Source organism: Gadus macrocephalus, chromosome 17 (genome assembly GCF_031168955.1).
Source record: "Gadus macrocephalus chromosome 17, ASM3116895v1".
NCBI lineage: Eukaryota > Metazoa > Chordata > Actinopteri > Gadiformes > Gadidae > Gadus > Gadus macrocephalus.
In genome coordinates, this window is record NC_082398.1 from 13,334,581 (window position 1) to 13,353,390 (window position 18,810).

Consider the following 18,810-nt stretch of genomic DNA (forward strand, 5'->3'; position numbering starts at 1 on the left):
TCAGTGTCCTTGAGTGGACTGGCCACAAAGTGCGCATGTGTGCTTTTGTACTGTGCTCTGGGGCCGTGTAGCGCCCAGCTCTGTTTTTTTCCTCTTGTACAGAGTAGATCTGGCTTGTGGCAGTGCGGGAGGCGGCAGGAAAACAGGCGGCGGCAGCAGCTGGGGGGGAAGAGCTGGTCTACGGAGTGTCAGGAACACGGGCTGGGGCTGGAGTCCTGCTGCATTGGTGACCGTCGCTGCCGCTGCCGCTATTGATTGCTGAGGTTGGGGTGCAGACGTTAGGTTGTCATGCGGCACTTTGCGTTTCCGCGTGCCAGCCAGAGATGGAGTGACCTCATACTGCACTTGAGGTCGGCTGGTGTGCGGCCTCTCATCCGGGAGCTCTGCAGCGGGAGGTAGGCTGGTGCTGGTGATGCTCTGCGGACGCTGGAGGATAGACAAACCTCGATCCGTCACGTTTGTGGCTGAGAAGGCTTCCTGTCTCCTTATGAACTCGGCAACAGATTTGTTGTTCATTTTCAGGATGGGAATCCCTAGTTTGCTGAGTTCAGTGTCATCCACGGTCACTCTCTGTTGCACCCGCTGGTAGAGTGTGGTGATCTGGTGCTTGAGAGGGGAGCCGCAAGCCTTTTTCCTGCAGTCCGGGTGAAGCCAGAGCTGTTTAACGATGCAGTACATCAGCCGGTTCTTCCTGGAGTCAAGCAGGTGGGCGGGAGAGAAGCGCTTGTTAAACTTCAGCTTCTGCACCAAAGAGGCCTCTGCCGGATCTCCATTGGTGCGGCCAAACAGAGCGTTCCCCCAGCGTGCAGAGTAGAGGCTGTCAAATTGTTGGGTGCTGCGGTCGTGGAGGTCAAGCTTGTTCCAGGCGCTGACTACTCTCTCTCTTGAAGAGTCACTAAGAGCAAGCATTCCCTCCAACGCAATTTCAACGAGAATGCTGCTCAGCTCTTCCACATGCTGGTACCCAGGGAGATGATTGGGGCCGCACACATCCTCCACACACGGGTCGTGCTCCGAAGCCACCACCTGGTCTGTGAGAACCAGATTCCTCTTCAGCTGAGCCAGGTCGTCGCTCTCAGCGTCTGTGGCGTAGCCCACATCATCTTCCGTGGACTCCTCTGTGTCGGCAGCAACCTCCTCTTCATCGTCTTCATCCTCCACAGTCTGAAGCGTATCTCTAGTTTGAGCGTAATGCTCAGAAGCGCTGGGAAGATTGGGCAAAGAGGTACTCCAGCCCAATGCGCTCCTCACCAGCAGGAACTGGAGGCCTGAAGTTGATCTCCTCCACCTCGCCAAACAGGTCTTGGCACCGCTTGTTAAGCCGATCTATCAGGGGAGACATGTACACTAGATTTTTTCTGCCCTTCTGGCCTTTAACGCTGCCTGACTCCCGGTCAGAGTTCCAGCGTGCGATGCCACTGAGGAGGTATACCTGGAAGGGGACGGCAGCACAGTGGGGCCCTGGGATCATCCGGGGCAGGAAGAAGTGGATCCCCTCCAGGCTGTTGCTTCCTCTCACGGTGGTATAGTATGGCATGCGCACACTGTTGCGGGTGACGACCTTCATGACAGTGTACATGTCTCTCCCTGGGGGATCCTGAATGCACTCCAGGTGCTTCAGCTGGTTCTCCCAGACCCGGTCGATGGCTGCAGCGTCCTTAAACAGAGGGACCTGATTCTCATCCAGCCCAGCTGCTCCCTTCAGGCTGTTGATGGCTGTCTGCACACGGAGGAAGGACTCCTGGGCTCCCAACGTGATCCTCCTGACAAAGTGGCGGAGATCTTCTTTGCTGACGTAGATTTCAATCATCTCCGCGTCAGTCAGTGAGGCATACCTGGTCGTGTTTCCTGCACGTATGGCCTGGATGAGCAGCGCCATGTCATCCTTATTGTAGGAGAAGACAGCTGCAGAGAGCGCAGACTTAAACAGTGCATATTTAGGATGGTGGTCTGTCCGGACGGCCGCATCGAAGCGCTTTATCCAGTGGAAGATGTCCAGCCGCACCATCATTCCGCTGTTCGCCCAGTCGCTGAAGAGATGCTCCAAAGAGGAGACACCATGCACCCTGCAGCAGCCACGGAGGGCCCTCTCCTGCTCTCCTGTAGCGCTCCATGAGGCCGTCAGCCATGGGCTTCAGGCACGTAAGAGACTCCTCGCAGGTGAACACCGACATGAGGACCTGCCCCAGCACGGTGGCCACGTTGGTGCACCACTCTGCAGTGCCTCTTCCGTGACCTGAAAGCTTCTTGCAGATCTGATGACAGATAAAACACAAAGAAAAGGGAGTCAGACATTTGGTATAGAATAAAGTATTAAAAAATAACTCAGAGGGGTGTATTCAAACTGCTTATTCAATAGCTGCCTCCCTTCCATTAATCATTTATCTAGAATTATTATAATCTAAATAATAAACAGCATATCCATCAAAAAACCCTTCCCATCTGCATTAACAATATTTCAAAACTCATATGCCACTACTTTACATGTGTACATAATGCTGTTATTAATATAACAAATTCAATACTACAAACATAAGTACAATAACTAGTCAGTCTTTGGCTCATACAGTTATTGAAGTATTGATTATTAAATGATGCACATTGAGACACTTGTTAAATGAAACATTTTACACTGTTAAATTTACCTTCCTGGTGGAGTCATACTTGAGGACTTTCCCGAACGTGGACATGATTTGTGTCCGGTAGTCCTCAATGTGCTCTGCCTCATAGATAAGGTAGGCTTTTCTCAGAAGCCTCGGCGACGGCAGCTCCCTGCGCGTCGGCGGCTTCTGGTATTGATGGCCCAGAGCACCTGGAGGCAGAGAAGTGGATTGTTATATTATGCAGTGTGTGTGTGCAGTGCCGCTGCTGGCTATTTTGGGGCCCTAAGCATAACTCCTTTATGCCCCCCCCCCCCCCCCCCCGAATTCCCCCTACCAGCCCCCTGCGCTGAATTGTTGACGGGGGGGGGGGAGCATACGTGGCCGTGTGCGACTCCTAACACTATGGGCTGGTGGATAATTCAATATATATATTTTTTTTATTGCCATGGGCCCCCCCCCTCTGCCTTGGGCCCCCCCACAACTGTCTCACTTTCCCCCACAGTCCGTCGGCCCTGCACACAAGTATTGGAATGTCCAAAATCTTTTAAATTAAATAGTTAATACATTAATACAAACTTAAAACCAGAAGTATACACGTAAGAATTTATTTTTATTTATTTTTTGGGGGGCCCCTCAGGACTTGAGGCCCTACGCGCAGCGCGTAGTGCGCGTTATGGGAGCGGCGGCACTGTGTGTGTGTGTGTGTGTAAAAAACAAATAACTAATCTGACTTACTCATGATGCTTCCAGGTCTGATGAGCTGACAGAGAAGGGTGGTGTAGAGGTCCTTTCTCTGCAGGTACTCCTCACAGTGACCCTCCTGGACCTGCCTCCACACCTTAACCATGGTGTTGCCCTCAGTCCGATCCCTCATCAGGCGGACAACTTGCTTGTCCACACCGCGTCTGAAATTACAGCACAATCATGTAAAGCCAGTGGAACTTTGCTCTGTAGTAAAACTGTTTAAGATTCAAAATATTGTGAAATAACAAGAGACTCTCACCTTGGTGTTGGGATCGCATGGAACACAGCTTGGTGGGCTGGAGTCAGCTGCTTCAAAATAGCAGCATCCCACGCCAGGAAGTGACCAATTGAATGCTCCTGAGAGCCCTTTGCAGCCTTCCTGCACGCGTTGCAGGCCAGGAGCTCTGTGAGCATGCTGTACCAGCCAGTCATGTCACAGATATGCCTCACTGTGTTTCCATACCCACAGCGGTACAGAAAGGCTGCTTTTTCCCCGGAGCATCCTGACCTGGGACAGCGAAGGCTGTAGCCCCACACTCCCACAGGCCTCCAAAAGAAGACACGGCTTCTAAAAAAAAAAGCGTCTGCAGAGGGCACTCCTCCCCCCACCACCACTCCAGGAATTTCTGGTGGATGGAACCACATGCGATCATCCTTCAGAATTTTCCTGCGAGCGATGGTGAGGTTCTTAAAGAGCCCCCTGTCAGCGTCCTCCTTCAGCCACTTCAAGTCAGCACTGGGGAGACCTTGAGGGCCGGACTCCCACTGTTTGTGCCAGCCCTCAAATGACACCTGGTGGAAGAACAAAGACAAAACCGTCATGTACCAGTCACTGAGTGCTCTGACTGTAACGCTGTTCCTGCTGCATTAACATATTGAACAGTATTTAGCTGCATTGTACATGTATTACCTCAGGCTGCGTGACAGTGGCTTCTATTGGCTGTGGCTGTGGCAGTGCCGCAGACTTTGACGTCCTCTTACGAGGACCAGATGGAGGTTCCTTCAAAAAAGTGTATTAGTATAAACATATATGGAAGTGAGTAAGTGTATAACTATAAACCTGTATGTTAGTGTGACCTATCTATGAAGTATGTCTGTACCTGCGATGGTGGAACGGGGTCTGTCTGTGGCTGCTGTGGAGGGTCTGGTGGATGGGCCATGGCAGTGTCAGCTGGAAGAAAATGAGGACAAAAGCTTAGGAAGCCACAAGGATCATATTGGGTTGAAACAGAAATAAAGAATAATCCTGAAAAGTGTGCCTTTTAACCTGTTTTATTTTAAACTGATTTAAAGTTTTATATTCAATATATGTACAGTTATATGAGCTTAATGTTGATCTGTGAATGCCATCTATAAAGTAAAAAACTGATTTACCTTGTCCTTCAAAAGTGGCGAGAGCCTCTGAAAACAATGTATCATCCTGCCAAGGTGACAGGGATGTTACTGTCGGAGGGGCCACTGAAGCAGACGCTGACGCTGACGGAGGAACCACTGACGCCGACGGAGGAACCACTGTTTCAGATGGGACAGGACCAGACAAGGACGAAGATGGTACAGCTGCAGTAGGGGCTTTCTGAGGAGAGTTTCACAAATTACAGTTAAAGTACAGTGAACTAGTTTTGTCTTATGAACTGCATTCTGCTTTTGAGTAACACCTCAACCTACCTGTTTCTCTTTGTCGAGAATAAATCTCCTGAAGCGCTTCAGTGACTTGGAGCTGATGTCCTCCTCCTTCATTCCAAGCCACTGGCGAACAGAAGAGAAAGCCTCCTCTGCCATCTTCCTCTCTTGGGCACTGCCAGCTTGAGGGTCGGCATTAAGGCACTTGTGCAGGCTGTACCACTGCCACATCTCCTGAAAGGTGAAGGACTTAAAGCGACCCTGTCCATAAATGGCCCTGTCTACATTTTTCTCCAGGTGGCAGGAGACTGAGGGGAAAAACTCCACATAACGGAGGAGACAGTCCTTCACCCAGTCATTCTCCCTGGTTCCTCATTTCATGCCCGGGTCCTGGCTCTCCGCAATATGGCGGTCAAGCAGACTGAAACACACAGAACATGACGTTAAAGTAAGAAATAACGACTTAACGTGATTCTCTGTAGTGAAATATACTCACTATTTTAAGTAGCCCACATCATTCGCTACCAGCCACATGAAGCTTTGGCCAGCATATTTCCCAAAGGGAATAACCAGCTGGCCAAGGTAGAGCTTCTTTGAGGGCCTGGTAGTAGTGACGAGCCGGCATCTCCTTTTTGCTGAAGAGTAAGTCAGCAAAAAGTAACTAATTCAGTTTATAAGCTCTAGCACACAGGTCAAGTCAGGTGTAAAGTGATATGTATGGTTCATATGCCCATCGTGCTACTGGGATAATAATTCAGATTTATTACCTTCATCACAAGCCGTCTGAAGGTCCTTGGGACCGGCGCTGGCTTGGAAGCCATTGGGCCTGTGAAAGGCCCTGGCCTCTTTGGTTGCCATCAGGACACATTGCTGCCTGTCCAGGGGCACAGTGGGGTCCAGAACGGGCAGCAATGGGTCCGCAGACGGTCTGCTGCTGCTGGCTGTACCTGAAAAAATATTCACCAAAGTGTTTAAAGTGTTTTGGGACTTTTTCCCCAGGCATTCATTTCATACTATATTTGTAAATGATGACATAATAACATAACAAGTGTTTTCATGCACTGGGCAGTTTATTCTGCTGGCTATACATAACGTATAGACAATGGAAGTATGCATGTTATAACCATACAGACAAAACATGCATGTTATAAACTAATCTGCTGAATGGGTCGCTGCTTCGGAATCCATCCTCAAATACAGCTAATGTGTTGCCTATTAAAGTTCATAGAAACAAAATATCAACGTCAAAATGTAGCCCATGTTTTTCTTTACATTCATTGGCGCAACAACAACAACACTAGGGGGACTGTAGTGTTTTTTCTTGGCCTTTTTTTGAGGGCTGCTATGGCTATGTCGACTTCTGATTCATAAATATACGAGTGGGCTACATATTGATGTAATATTGGCAAGTTTAAGTCAAGGTAGGTATGATAGCTTTATAAGAGAAATGAATGACAAATATGGGTCAAATTTGAACGGACAGGGTTGGCCGGCGTCGGGGCACTGATTTGCGGATCGGCCGTAACGTTGAATCAATATACGATAGTAGTACATTAACGGGGACACTTTCAACCTACATTTATAGATATACTTTTTAACAGTAACTAAGCAAAATGTCTCGAGAGTAGGCCAAACTCCGCTCGCTGGCGGACTCGGAGTTTGGCAATGTAAATGAGGCCGAATGGCCGTCGGCATTACATTAACATATGAATAAACCCAAAGATAAACAAGTTCATTCACGGAAAAAGTCATTTAATAAACCTACATTAAAAAACATAGTTTTGCATGGCTAAGTTGTTGACATGAAGCGAACGAGGCTGGTTGTATTCATAGGCGGAGTTTCACTTTTGCATCAGGGGGGGCAAAACAATTTTTTGCACACGGAACATGTTCTCACTCATGTTCGCACACACACACACACACACACACACACACACACACACACACACACACACACACACACACACACACACACACACACACACACACACACACACACACACACACACAGCGCATTTCGCATGATGGCACAAGTTTAGATGAGGTTCAACACCAGTTGTTACATTACAACGTGGTTGCTAGGAGTATTCATTTAAAGAAAATAGTCTTACCTAGTGCAGAAGTAAGCGTCTTTTTTTGCGTCCTGCGTAAACGTCCACAACCGTCTCAAGTGACAGCCTGGCAGTGATGTCGCGCTCGATGTGAAGCACAGCAAGGGATGAAAACCGTGCAGCTCCTGTTGTTAAGCGTAGCCAGTTGTGAATCCTTCTCATTGGAGAGAAACTCCTCTCGGAAGTGGCAGATCCAACGGGTAGAGTCAGGGCCAACTGTAGTAGAATGTATAGATTTGGGTATACGGCCCCTGTCAGTTTTTTGAAGATGTTCACGTGACACAGATCCGACAGTAGAGGCTTTAACAAGGTCCATCTCTGTCCCAACAATGTGGGGGTTGATTTTCAGAGGCTGTGCATACTTTTGTACGAGAGGTTCAATTCCACTTTTGTCGCATCTTAACACTGCTGCACAGGCCTGTGCGAGTTCAACAGCCTCTCCCGTGAATCGTCTGTCCAGTTCGCCAATGATGGTATCCAGCACTGGGAAATACAGGTGCTGTTGGAATCCAGGGGTCTCACTCTGGGACATTTGTACAGTATTTACATCATTTTCTTCTCTGTGGCCCAAAGTCGTTGTTATCAGGAAATTGTCGAGGGAGGTGGGGGGTTGTGTGGCCCGTTTTCTTTTCGGTAGTGGTCCAGGACCAGCAGGTGTCTGACTCTGAATGTTCGCATCCTCGGGTACGGAGACGTTGTTGTCTCGGCAGAACTGTTTCACTGATCCCCATACATCATTCCATTTGTCAGTCTGTCTCTGTGACACAAAGTGCGCTTTCAGGTTGTCGGTAAGCACAGCCGCTTCGGAAAGTGCGAGACTGGAGGACTGAAGGGCTTTGTGTGTGACATGAATCACACGCAGTATGTCTTCAAGTACAATGAGACATGTAATGAATGACAACCTGCCCATATGCTCACATAGGCCAGTGGCCTCCACTGACCACTTGCCTCCCTCATCACTCATTTCTCTCAGGCACTGTGTAATCGCAGAGTAGTGTGTTTTAACGGCATGCAGAGAACGCCACTTGCATGCCCAGCGCGTCTCGCTGGGCTGTGCAATTTCGGTTGGCTTCATATCCAGCGATTTCTGGACTTCAATAAAGCGATGGTGGTTTGTCGTCTCTGCAAATACTGAGTACAGTTTGCCGATGACATTCAGTAATGTTTTGACACTGCGGTTCACCGTGCAGCAGTCCACAAGCACGAGATTCAGTTTGTGAGCCAAGCAGTGTATGTATACTGCGTATGGATGCGTCTCTTTAATGCGCTGCTGCACTCCAGACACTTGGCCGGACATTACAGAGGCGCCATCGTAGCTCTGGGCAACAATTGGGATGTTTTTCAGTCCGCAGATCTCCAATCCAGTGTTTATGGCGTCCACGATCCCAGCTGCATTTCGAGATGCTGAACAATCAATAAAACACAAAAAACGCTCCTTGATTTCAAGCTGCTCTGTATATCTTAAACAGACTGACAGCTGCTCAGTGTGGGATGACCTGGCCTCATCTGCGACTACAGCAAAAAACCCAGTGTCCTGCACTTTCTCTGCAAGTTCCGCACAAACCAAATTTGCGCATATCTCAATTATTTCGTTCTGAAAATCTGGACTTGTAGCATTGAAATAATTAGACTGCATACTTTGAAAGTCGGGATCATATTTCGAGAAAAATTTGCAAACCTCAAGATAATTCCCACGAGACTCTGAATCGATAGCCTCCCTGTGTCCACGGAAAGGCAATCCAAGTGCAGACAGCAATCTCACGATATCCACAACTTTAAAAAGATAAGATCTGTTCTTCTCAACAGTAGCGTTGTGGCTCTCCGACAATTTGGCAGCTATCGATCCACCTCCAGATGTGCTCTGTTTGAAGTTGTCCCATTTAACCATACAGTTCTGATGGGCCAGTGAATTTGCATGTTTTTCCAGTCACTTACGCCCTTTCGGAACGATTCCTCCACACTGCTGTCAGTCTGGAAGTGGTGGCAGGCGAAACAGAAGACAGCATCCTTTAAAACCGAGTATTCAAGCCAACAGTACTTGTTGTAGTAGTACGTGGAGAAGGCTCGTTTAGTCTTTCCAAACAACCTTGAAGGAAAATCCGGAAGAATAGGCTTCTTAGGACAGCAGTGCTTGTCGCCAAGATCATTTGGTAGTTGCTGTGAGCTAGTGCTGCTAGGCAAGCTAACTGACCCAGACGACAGCCCAGCAAGATCCGATGGTGAGCTAGCACTAGCTGGGTTTGCCGAGCTGGTTCCAGGTGTTTCCAGGTCATCAGCATTTGTTGGTAGAATTACTGGCTCTGGTTCGACTTCTTGCCGAGTGTTGGCCGAGGTCATGGGACGTTTTAAAAAACGTTGAATATCCATTTGCAGTTTGCAATACTTACATCAGGCTACAACTGTAATTGTTATGCTATTACATACTGGCTAGCGAGATTGATACTGAGAGCGGGAAACCAAGTAGTGGACGGAAACAGTAGTCAACGTCACTATGTCACACGATTACTGAAAAATAAATATATTACAAAAATGTGCTAGGATTCATATTCATTTCATACTACTACCATGTATTTTAATCAAAACCTTAAAATATCAGTACGTATACATTTTTAACATTTATATTTTGCCATTTCCTTGACGTCATGTCATTACATGTTTCAGCCACCAGGGGGGGCAGGGCCTGACCCCCCAGAAACTCCGCCCATGGTTGTATTAGGGCAAAGTAGCCGCCGCAGTGAGTGGGAAAAATACATTAATAAGCTAGGTACGACAGATATGATGAATGAAAAGCACTCGGTGGGAACGAGAAGCACAAGCCGAACATATTAGTTAGTAATATTAGTAGGAATGCGAGTGTAGACTCCGAGCCAATGGGCGGCCGCCGTTGTCTACATTTCTTTTTCTTCTACATTAATGACAATGATTTGCTCAGGGGTTTGCACATCGCTACGGTCAAAACGTGCATGCGCTCATACTGGCCGCCGCCGATTTCGCTACTTCATGCCACCCAAACAAACGATATGTCATGAAAGCTCACTGAACTAGCAGCCAAAGAAGAGCAAAATAAATCAACAAATAAAAAACGTTATACAATGTGATACTTTTGATTGGCGAATAGTGTTTTTTTGCATAAATTTGGGTCCCTCGATTTGACTGTCCCTCGACTCTATTGGCTCAAACGGTTCGATAGAGGGGTCAATCATCCAAATTGACCAATGGATACCCAAGATATCTTCCAGGGTTTGACTGGAAGGTCAGCATAATTCGCGCCAGAAGCGCCGAGAACTTTCTGAACACTCTTCAGATACTCCGGCTAGATAGAGACATACGCTCCTACTACACGCTTATTACATCGTTTGCATTTCTAGTTAGCTTGTTATTTTGTATTTTCTTGCCTTTTTCTTCTATTTGTTATTATTTTAAAATAAATAATGGCAAGCAGGAGAAAGACCTATACTTTTGCGGAGGCATTTGCTATCATTACTGGCGACAGTGGGGCTACTGTAGTCCCTCTCGAGTCGTCGTCGTCTGACGACAGTGACTTGCTGTTGCCAGAACTGGACACGGACAACAGTGATTCAGAATATCGAATTCCATCACCTGAAAGGAATGTAATCTCAGTTATCGATTACTTATTGATTTGGTGTCAAATTGACGATCTAACACCTTATTAGATATTATCTATCAACCTACTCACTATACTCATTCCACACACTCACTACCGGTACTCTTTGCCTTATATTTATATTCATGATATTATTTGCATCAATTATCATTACCAATATTTTGTACATAGTTTATTTGATACTATCTCTATCCTTTCTTCTCTTTATTCCTCTTTTCATTGTTGAGAGGACCTAGCAAACCAAGCATTGCTGTGCAAGTGATAAATAAACTTGGATTTGATTTATTATCCTGCAATGAATTTAGTAAATGCACACACTCAAACTGGTGCAAACTGGATTGTTAGTTGACTTCCCCAGTACAGGTCTTGTTTACCCCAACATATTGTTACTTGTCTGTTTGAAGTTACATTCTTTTCTTTCTTCTTCTTGGGTTCCACAGTGATGATGCTGATTATGAGCCACCTTCATCGACTGCTCCTGCTCCAGCGTCAGCCCCCCCACCTCTGTTTATATATAGGAGAGGTCCCGGGTTCAATTCCCAGACGAGCCCCCACTTGTCACCGCCCGGCTCTTGACGGTGGCAAAGATGGGAGACCAGACTAAAGAGTGAAATTAGCTTACATTTATTCACAAACCAAGAGTATAAACAACCAAACATATATATAAATGTCAGTAATCAGTAGTGTAAGCATGTGTGTGAATGTGTGTCAAACAAAAGCAATGGCTGCATCAACAAGAGCCAGCCCAGATCTGCAGAAGGGTGAGCCTTAAATAGCACCACACCAGCCCAGGTGTCTCATCAGGAAGATGACCCTCCCACGACCTGGAACCTGCAAAGGGAGAGCAAAGCAGCAAAGAACACAGAGGCCCCTAGTGGAGTGGTGGGGTCGTCACAATATGTATATATATATATATATATATATATATATCTCTTTATCCCTAGTTTTTTACCTTTGTTTTTACAGTTTGGTTTTATTATATGTTGTTCTCAAATATATCTGCTCCAGTTGGAGTCAAACTTCATTTCGATTGTATGGTTTTCTTTGACTGGGAAAATGTATAGATGTCTGGTTGAATTTTCAAAACAAGTCAAAACTGTTGAATTTGGATGGAATGAATACCTATAGTGGTATGTCAGTGAAATAAAATTAGTTTTACAGTCTGGTACCTTAGAAAGGTCAAATGGCACTGATGGTGCCCAAAAGTGCCCAATTGGCACCATTTAGTCCGTCTGGACCTACCTGTACTAAAACCTCTCTAAAATCACTTTATTCACTTTATTAGCATTTATCCTGGAACAGGGTACTCATCAGATGTTGTTATATGTTTCCCTAAAGGTTATGGGCTACTATCCCATAGTTTCAAGGTGGTATTCAGTCTAAATAATGTGTTTTCTCTCTGTGAAAATTGACATTTCTTACTATGTTCTAGCTGAATTTACTCTGACACAGTAACATCTATATTGATTCTGGCATACTCTATTCATAATGGGCATGTCATTTCGGGCAGGAGGCCTGTGAAATAGGCCTAGGGCTTAACAGGTTAAAAGAGTCAGTCAAAACACTGTTACACTTTATTTTGCTCTTAGCCCCCCCATAAAGCAATCCCACCCACCCCCTTAATTTAGTCCCAAATCCAAGTTTCTCTAGTACCCTCCCCAAAAAATCCTGATCTACCCTATCAAACGCTTTATTTAAATCAATCCCCAGCCACAATCCTCCCTCCCCTTCCATATCTCTTACTACCTGTTTTATTGTTATTATTGAATCCCCAATGTCCCTCCCCGGAATACTATACGCTTGAGTTTTACCTATTAATGAACCTATTACCTCCCTTATTCTATTCGCAAGTATTTTAGCAAATATTTTATAGTCAATGTTGAGTAGACTGATTGGCCTATAGTTATCTAGATTTTTGTTTTCCCCCTTATTTTTATAAAAAATCGTGATTATGCCTAATCCCATACTCTCAGGGAGCCAGCCTGTTATCTCCACATGTTTGCAGAGTTTTTCAAACACCGGAGCCAGAATTTCCTTAAAGCCGACGTAAAACTCGGCTGTCAGCCCATCACTCCCCGGGCTCTTATTTTTGTTTAGTCGATCAATAGCACTATTAATCTCTTTTACAGTAAATTCACAATCGCACCAATCACTATCCTCCCTACTTAAAGTTTTCTTTAGTGCCTCTAAGGCCTCTTCTACACTATTCTTATCGCATGCATCTTTTTTAAATAAACACTCATAATAATCCCCAACTACTTTTAATATCTCTTCCTTATCAGTTATTATTTGACCATTATTATCTAATACTTCCTTTATCTCAGTTTTATTTTGTTTTTGTTTTTCCAAACCCAGGAAAAAGGCTGTGCTCCTTTCCCCTTCGTACATATATTGAATTTTACTTCTAGTAGCTGCCCCTCTACACTTTGCTACCTCTAAAGCACTCAATTTTTCTTTTAAATCCACATATTTTTCCGTACATATATTACCCTCCTCATCTAACAATTTGATTTCCTCATTTAGTTGTTTTCTCAAATCATCCTCCTCTGCATTTTCCCTTCTCCTTTTTTCTATACCATACCCATAGGCGTCGATTACGCCGGGGACGCGTCCCCACCAGTTTTTGTAAAGACTCATTTAGTCCCCACAAATAAAATTTGAATGCAGTTTTGTAAAAAATAATGTTAATAGCGCGAGACAGATGCGAACCAATCCACAAAAAGTCTATCTGGATACGGCACAGAGCCGTCAACCATTTGCAACAATTATAACATTTGGATGAGTAGTTCTAGAATGGGGGAGGGGTGGGTGGTACGGTGGGCGGCTCCTTCTCTGTGTGATCTGAACCTGACTGCTTGCTTCGCACTTCCATGGACAATCTGCTGCGGTTGCAGCCTGCATTTGAGGAGAGGAGGTCCGGAGGAGGTAACAAATCTATATTTATTCATGATGATGACAATCTGTACAAACTCCTTTGTTGTAGTTTGACCGAGGGCAGCGAATGAGTTATCTTGATAGTTTAAGTTCTATCATTGACGTTGAAGCTATAGCCAACATTAGCTTCTAGAAGCCAAGTAGGCCTAACTGCCACAGTCAAGTTGGATCTGCCCGCTGTTAGCGATAGCATTACATAATTGTATCATGATTTTGTCTTAGATGCAGCTAGAGTTTAGATGAGGTAACATTAGTTTCTCGATTGCTTAAGCACAATTTTCAAAACAGGGCCTGTGTTTTCAAAACACTACACACAATTAGCACAACCACACACCCGATTAGCAAAACACTACAGATCCTTTGCAAAATTAAACACTCCTGTAAAAACTATGCACTTCTTTTTAAAAACCACACTTTGTTACTATATGAACACACACGTTTCACATTACTATACTCTGTTTGCACGAGTTACACTCTGCTGTGATAAACCTAAAACACTTTTAGCACTTCTACTTCCCTATGATTAGAGTAGGCTACTATCAACAAAGTACAAATATAATTTAAATTCACCAAACAATACACAAGACCAATGTTGCAGACTGAAGAAACTAATTTATTTCTCAACACGCCCAAAATGTTGACAGAGATTCATAATACTGTAATCAAACGTCACTTTACGTATTGTAAGTTAAAAAACAACAACTAGACATTGTCTCTTCGCCTAGCTGGATCTGGCCAGAGAATTTCATCAACATCGCAGGCAATGTTGTCATTAGCAAGACACCTTGGAAAGAAACGTCTTGAATGACGAATCCATCCTTGCATTGCTGCTACCTCCATCTGGTCACAGGCCTCCTCCATGGCTTGGATGAGGGGTACCTCAGCCTGGAGACCATATACCTTCCACCGCCATGCCGAGAAAAACTCTTCTATAGGGTTGAGGAATGGAGAGTATTGTGGAAGATATAAGACGGTGAAATGTGGATGTTGCTGAAACCAGTTCTGAACCAGAGCAGAGCGATGGAAAGACACATTGTCCCAGACAACAATGTATTGCATATGATTTATTTGATTTGCTGCTGTTATGTTGCGCAATTGGTCCAAGAATGTAAGCATGAGTGCTGTGTTGTAAGCGCCCATATGGGCATGGCGGTGGAGGACCCCATTCTGTGTAATGGCTGCACAGAGTGTTATATTACCCCCACGTTGCCCTGGGACATTGACTATAGCCCTGTGGCCAATGATGTTTCTTCCCCTCCTTCGTGTTCTCGTCAGGTTGAACCCAGCCTCATCTACGTAAATGAACTCATGCTGGATCTCCTCTCCATCCATTCGTAAAACTCTGAAAAACAGTGTCCGGCAAAATTGTGTAGTTCAGTGTAGATCTAGTATACATATTACAGTACAGTAAAAAAACTGAGACAGTATGCAAGATCACACTGCTAAAGTGAATACATACCTCTGCATAATCATGCCGCAGTCGTTTTACCCTTTCGGAATTGCGCTCGAAAGGCACTCGATAAATTTGCTTCATTTGAATATGTTTCTTTTTTAGCCTCCCTCAGCGTCAGGCCGTGGTTGACAACGTGGTCAACCAGTGTTGCGCGGATCTCATTTGTCAGATTCGGTCCTCTTTGAGCACCTTCTTGTCTTCCTCTTCCTCCTCGTTCTCCTCATTCCCCTCTTCCTCGTCCTCCTCGTCGTCGTCCTCCTCCTCCTCGTCGTCGTCCTCGTCCTCGTCGTCCTCGTCGTCCTCGTCGTCCTCGTCCTCGTCCTCGTCTTACTCTTTCTCTGACTCTTTCCATTGTGCTTGGAGAACGCTGAACTCACCTACTGCTTTTTATAGTGCTTACACACCTGATTGTTGTGTCTGCAATTAAGCAAACAAGTGTTTGCACACCTGATGACTGTGTTGAACCAATTGGTTGGACGGTGTGGTAATTTGACAGTCAGTGCTTTGGTATTGCAAGGACGTGACTTCATGATAGATTTGTGTGTAATGTATGTTAAGTGTGTTTAGTGTTTTGCAAATCACTGTGTGTATTGTTTTGCAAAAAGTGTGAAGCTGACATTGTGCTTATAGTGGTGCAGATCTGGGCTCATGTTATGATCCTTGAGTGTAAGGTTTTGATAATAGTGTCATACTTTTGATTTTAGTGTTTAAGCAATCGAAAAAAACTGTAATGCTACGCTACCCTCGGCCAGTCTTCCCATGTGGTGACATTTTATTTTACCAAAGTTAAGCTTATCTAAGCTTGTTATTGATGGGCTAGTGTAAAACAATTCCAATTGTGTAGGCCTAGTGGTTATATATCTGAGACTGATGCAATCCATTTCATTATCCTTCTCCAGACCAGATATGCTGCAAGTGCCTTTGCGTGGACTGAAAAAAGGTGGTTGCATATGCATTACATTGTGAAAATACCGAAGTAAGAACTGTGACCAGATATGGATGTGAGTTCAGCATTTTGATTTTTAATTGATTGGCAAAAAAAACAGAAAAGTTTTTTGATTGCACAGAAATTCTAGCAGAACACAAAGTGTGTGTGTGTGTGTGTGTGTGTGTGTGTGTGTGTGTGTGTGTGTGTGTGTGTGTGTGTGTGTGTGTGTGTGTGTGTGTGTGTGTGTGTGTGTGTGTGTGTGTGTGTGTGTGTGTGTGTGTGTGTGTGTGTGTGTGTGTTATATATATATATACAATATATACATTACTAACCCAGAAAAACTGCTGGGCAACTACTAAATACAATTTATTGCAAGAAGAACCCTGAAAAACCGTTTTTCTTTATGCAAATTCTTGCAGAACACAAAACTGGGGTGTGTGTGTGTGTAAATTATGCCACGCTGGACAACTACTAAATGCAAACAAACGTAAGCCTATTGCATATTCTGTGTTTTAAAATGCCCCAAACAAATGTTCACGCCTCTCCGATGTGCCAATGAAGGCAGTGGCTATTTTCTGTCTCGTTATTTTCTCCAGCTTCTCCTTGTGGACATGGCCGACAAACACACTGTTGAGTCGTGACTGCTCCATCGTGGAGCGGAGCCAATTCTTCAAACGACGCAGGGCACTGAAGCTCCGCTCCGCTTCGCAAGAAGAGACTGGGACCACAAGCAACAGCCTAACAAGAGCCTCCACCTGGGTAAACAGCCGCCTAACTTCTGGTACCATGGTCTTCAAGACATTAGTGACTTCTATGGTAGAAATTAGTGAGTATATTCTATGGTAAACCATGATTATTAATAGGCTTTATATTTTAAATGGTGGAAAGCACATGATGCTTGCAGAGTCTGGGTTCAGAACAGTTGGAGCACAGGAATGCCCAGGGAACTGCGGGGTCAAGCCATGTTGACCTCCGCCTCTCAGCCTTGGGTCATCTTGGCTAACGAGGTTAATCCATGCGGACCTCAGACCAGGGCGCGGTTGATAACACGCTGAGACGAAGATTGACTGGGCGGAAACCCCATTGGGACAAAGGGAACCTCCATTGTAGCAAAGAAATTCCTGTATGTGTATAAAGTAAGGCTGGGACCGAAGTTCAAGCAGTGACTCTATAGATCCACTCAGGCTGTTGTCGTTGTTGTTTTTCTGCACGATAAAGTCTTTTGTCAATTCTTGCTCCGGACCCCTCGATTTCTTTTACTCTCTCTCTCTTAAATTAGTCTAAGTGTTTTAAATCTCGATTAATCTCCGACACTTCCTGACTAGAATTGAACTTGCTAGTTGCATTTGCAGCAGCTGTGCATCCAATTCTGGGTAGAGCTCTACTACCCCGCTAATTTCTCCCGACACTAGGTGTTGCTCCAACATGGCCAAACGGCCAAGGCCCTCTTGGTTGAACCTCTCATCCAGCTGCATGCTTGCTGTATCGATGGCAGAGAAAAATTGCACCCTGAAAAAGTCCTCTGCCGAAGACGGGGTGTGGCTGTTTGCAGGCCCACCACATCGGTTAGCTGGTTTCCGTACTTGTGGAAGATTTATTGGCCGAAGATCAAGAGATGTGGCGAGTTCTACAGCTCTTGAGTAAAGCCTCATAAATTTCTCGCTTGTTCTCTGTGCCACAAACGCTTTCCTTGTGCAATCAACAGCCTCTAACGCCCCGCAAATTGTTACTGCCCTCCCTTGCAAGCTTTTATTGAGACCTTCAAGCTGCAGGAGAATATCCTGCCCAAGGATAAGGCCAAGTACCATGTTGCCTTTCTGGAGATGGTCAAGAAGGCCACTTGCTCGAGGAGCTGTGACTCCTTTCGAGGAATCCAACTAGGGTTGCCAAATTTCAGAAATTAAAATAAGGGACACCCACCACGGGCCCGACTCCTGTGGGGCGGGGTGCCCGCAGCAGTGGTATGTTTTATTTTGTGCTGGTGTTTTTAGTAAAGGGTTGATCAAGAAAGGAATTAGTCATACTTAAATCTTGAAATGCTTTATTACCACATAACATTCTCTTATAAAGTGCAGTCAATTAAATCTTGAATGAAATCTCTTTGTGTGGCGTGTGCAGCAATGAACTTTTAAAATATAAACTAAATAAACGGAATGGCCCACTCCATTTGTTGGCCATTCTGGAGAAGATCCTTTCCACACATCCAGTGGATGCTGGGATGCTCAGGATGTGTCTGGTGATAGACAGCATGTTTGGCAGGTCAGCTACTCGAAAGAGAGCCACCCACCTGGCAGCCACACCTTTGGACTTCCATTCATCTTCAGCATCTTCTTTGAGCCTCTTCAGAATGGGTTTTGCTGTGGAGCATTCATCATAAAAAGTTCATCCATGTTGACTTTATGGATGAGGTTGAGCTTGGTGGTCACCCTCTCAATGTCAGTAAAGGTCATGGTGCCATGGTGCAGAGAGAGAGGTTGCAGTGAGAACAACCAGTAGTCTTCAGAAAAGTTGAACCATTTCTCAACATATGAGAGTGCTGTGTTGAGGAATGCAGTAAAATCTGCCCTTGCCATGTCAGCATCAAGTGGACGGAGACGCTGCAGCTTCAATTTAGTTAAGTAGCCATAGAACTGTTAATCTCGTCTCTGTGTGAGCTTTTGCTTGAAGGTTTCCATGATGGAATATAACTCAACACAGGTGGTTTCATCACTCTCCAGCTTCTTTACAACTTCCTCAAAGAGAGAGAGGATATTATTGCAGAGAAGAAGGTTGCATGCTGTCCTGTTGCATGC

The 18,810-nt window shown here is 45.3% G+C and overlaps 1 protein-coding gene and 2 long non-coding RNA genes across 3 annotated transcripts; 1 reads left to right on the top strand and 2 right to left on the bottom strand.

The window, feature by feature from the left end:
• On the bottom strand, positions 1-6,789 carry LOC132445785 (uncharacterized). Its single transcript, XM_060035910.1, has 8 exons — positions 5,735-6,789; positions 5,464-5,602; positions 4,448-5,388; positions 4,258-4,347; positions 3,607-4,139; positions 3,339-3,508; positions 2,646-2,812; positions 1-426 (listed from the first exon to the last, which is right to left on the bottom strand). Exons 3-8 carry the CDS (start codon positions 4,505-4,507, stop codon positions 1-3), a joined length of 1,446 nt encoding a protein of 481 aa, XP_059891893.1. The 5' UTR covers positions 4,508-5,388; positions 5,464-5,602; positions 5,735-6,789.
• A 7,935-nt stretch (positions 6,790-14,724) lies between these two features.
• On the bottom strand, positions 14,725-15,360 carry LOC132445614 (uncharacterized). The gene is made up of 2 exons (XR_009522661.1): positions 15,097-15,360; positions 14,725-14,979 (listed from the first exon to the last, which is right to left on the bottom strand). It is a non-coding gene; the product is annotated as an uncharacterized LOC132445614 (long non-coding RNA).
• A 272-nt stretch (positions 15,361-15,632) lies between these two features.
• Positions 15,633-17,598, top strand: LOC132445613 (uncharacterized). Its single transcript, XR_009522660.1, has 3 exons — positions 15,633-16,091; positions 16,615-16,777; positions 17,431-17,598. It is a non-coding gene; the product is annotated as an uncharacterized LOC132445613 (long non-coding RNA).
• The last annotated feature ends 1,212 nt before the right edge of the window (positions 17,599-18,810 follow it).

What these genes read in the sequence shown, in the direction of transcription:
- LOC132445785 (XM_060035910.1), bottom strand. Translation starts at nt 4,507, where the DNA reads ATGGCCCATCCACCAGACCCTCCACAGCAGCCACAGACAGACCCCGTT. An exon ending in CAGACCTGGAAGCATCATGA is followed by an intron (nt 2,813 to 3,338) that starts GTAAGTCAGATT and finishes CTCTGCCTCCAG; the next exon opens with GTGCTCTGGGCCATCAATAC. An exon ending in AGTATGACTCCACCAGGAAG is followed by an intron (nt 427 to 2,645) that starts GTAAATTTAACA and finishes TCTATCCTCCAG; the next exon opens with CGTCCGCAGAGCATCACCAG.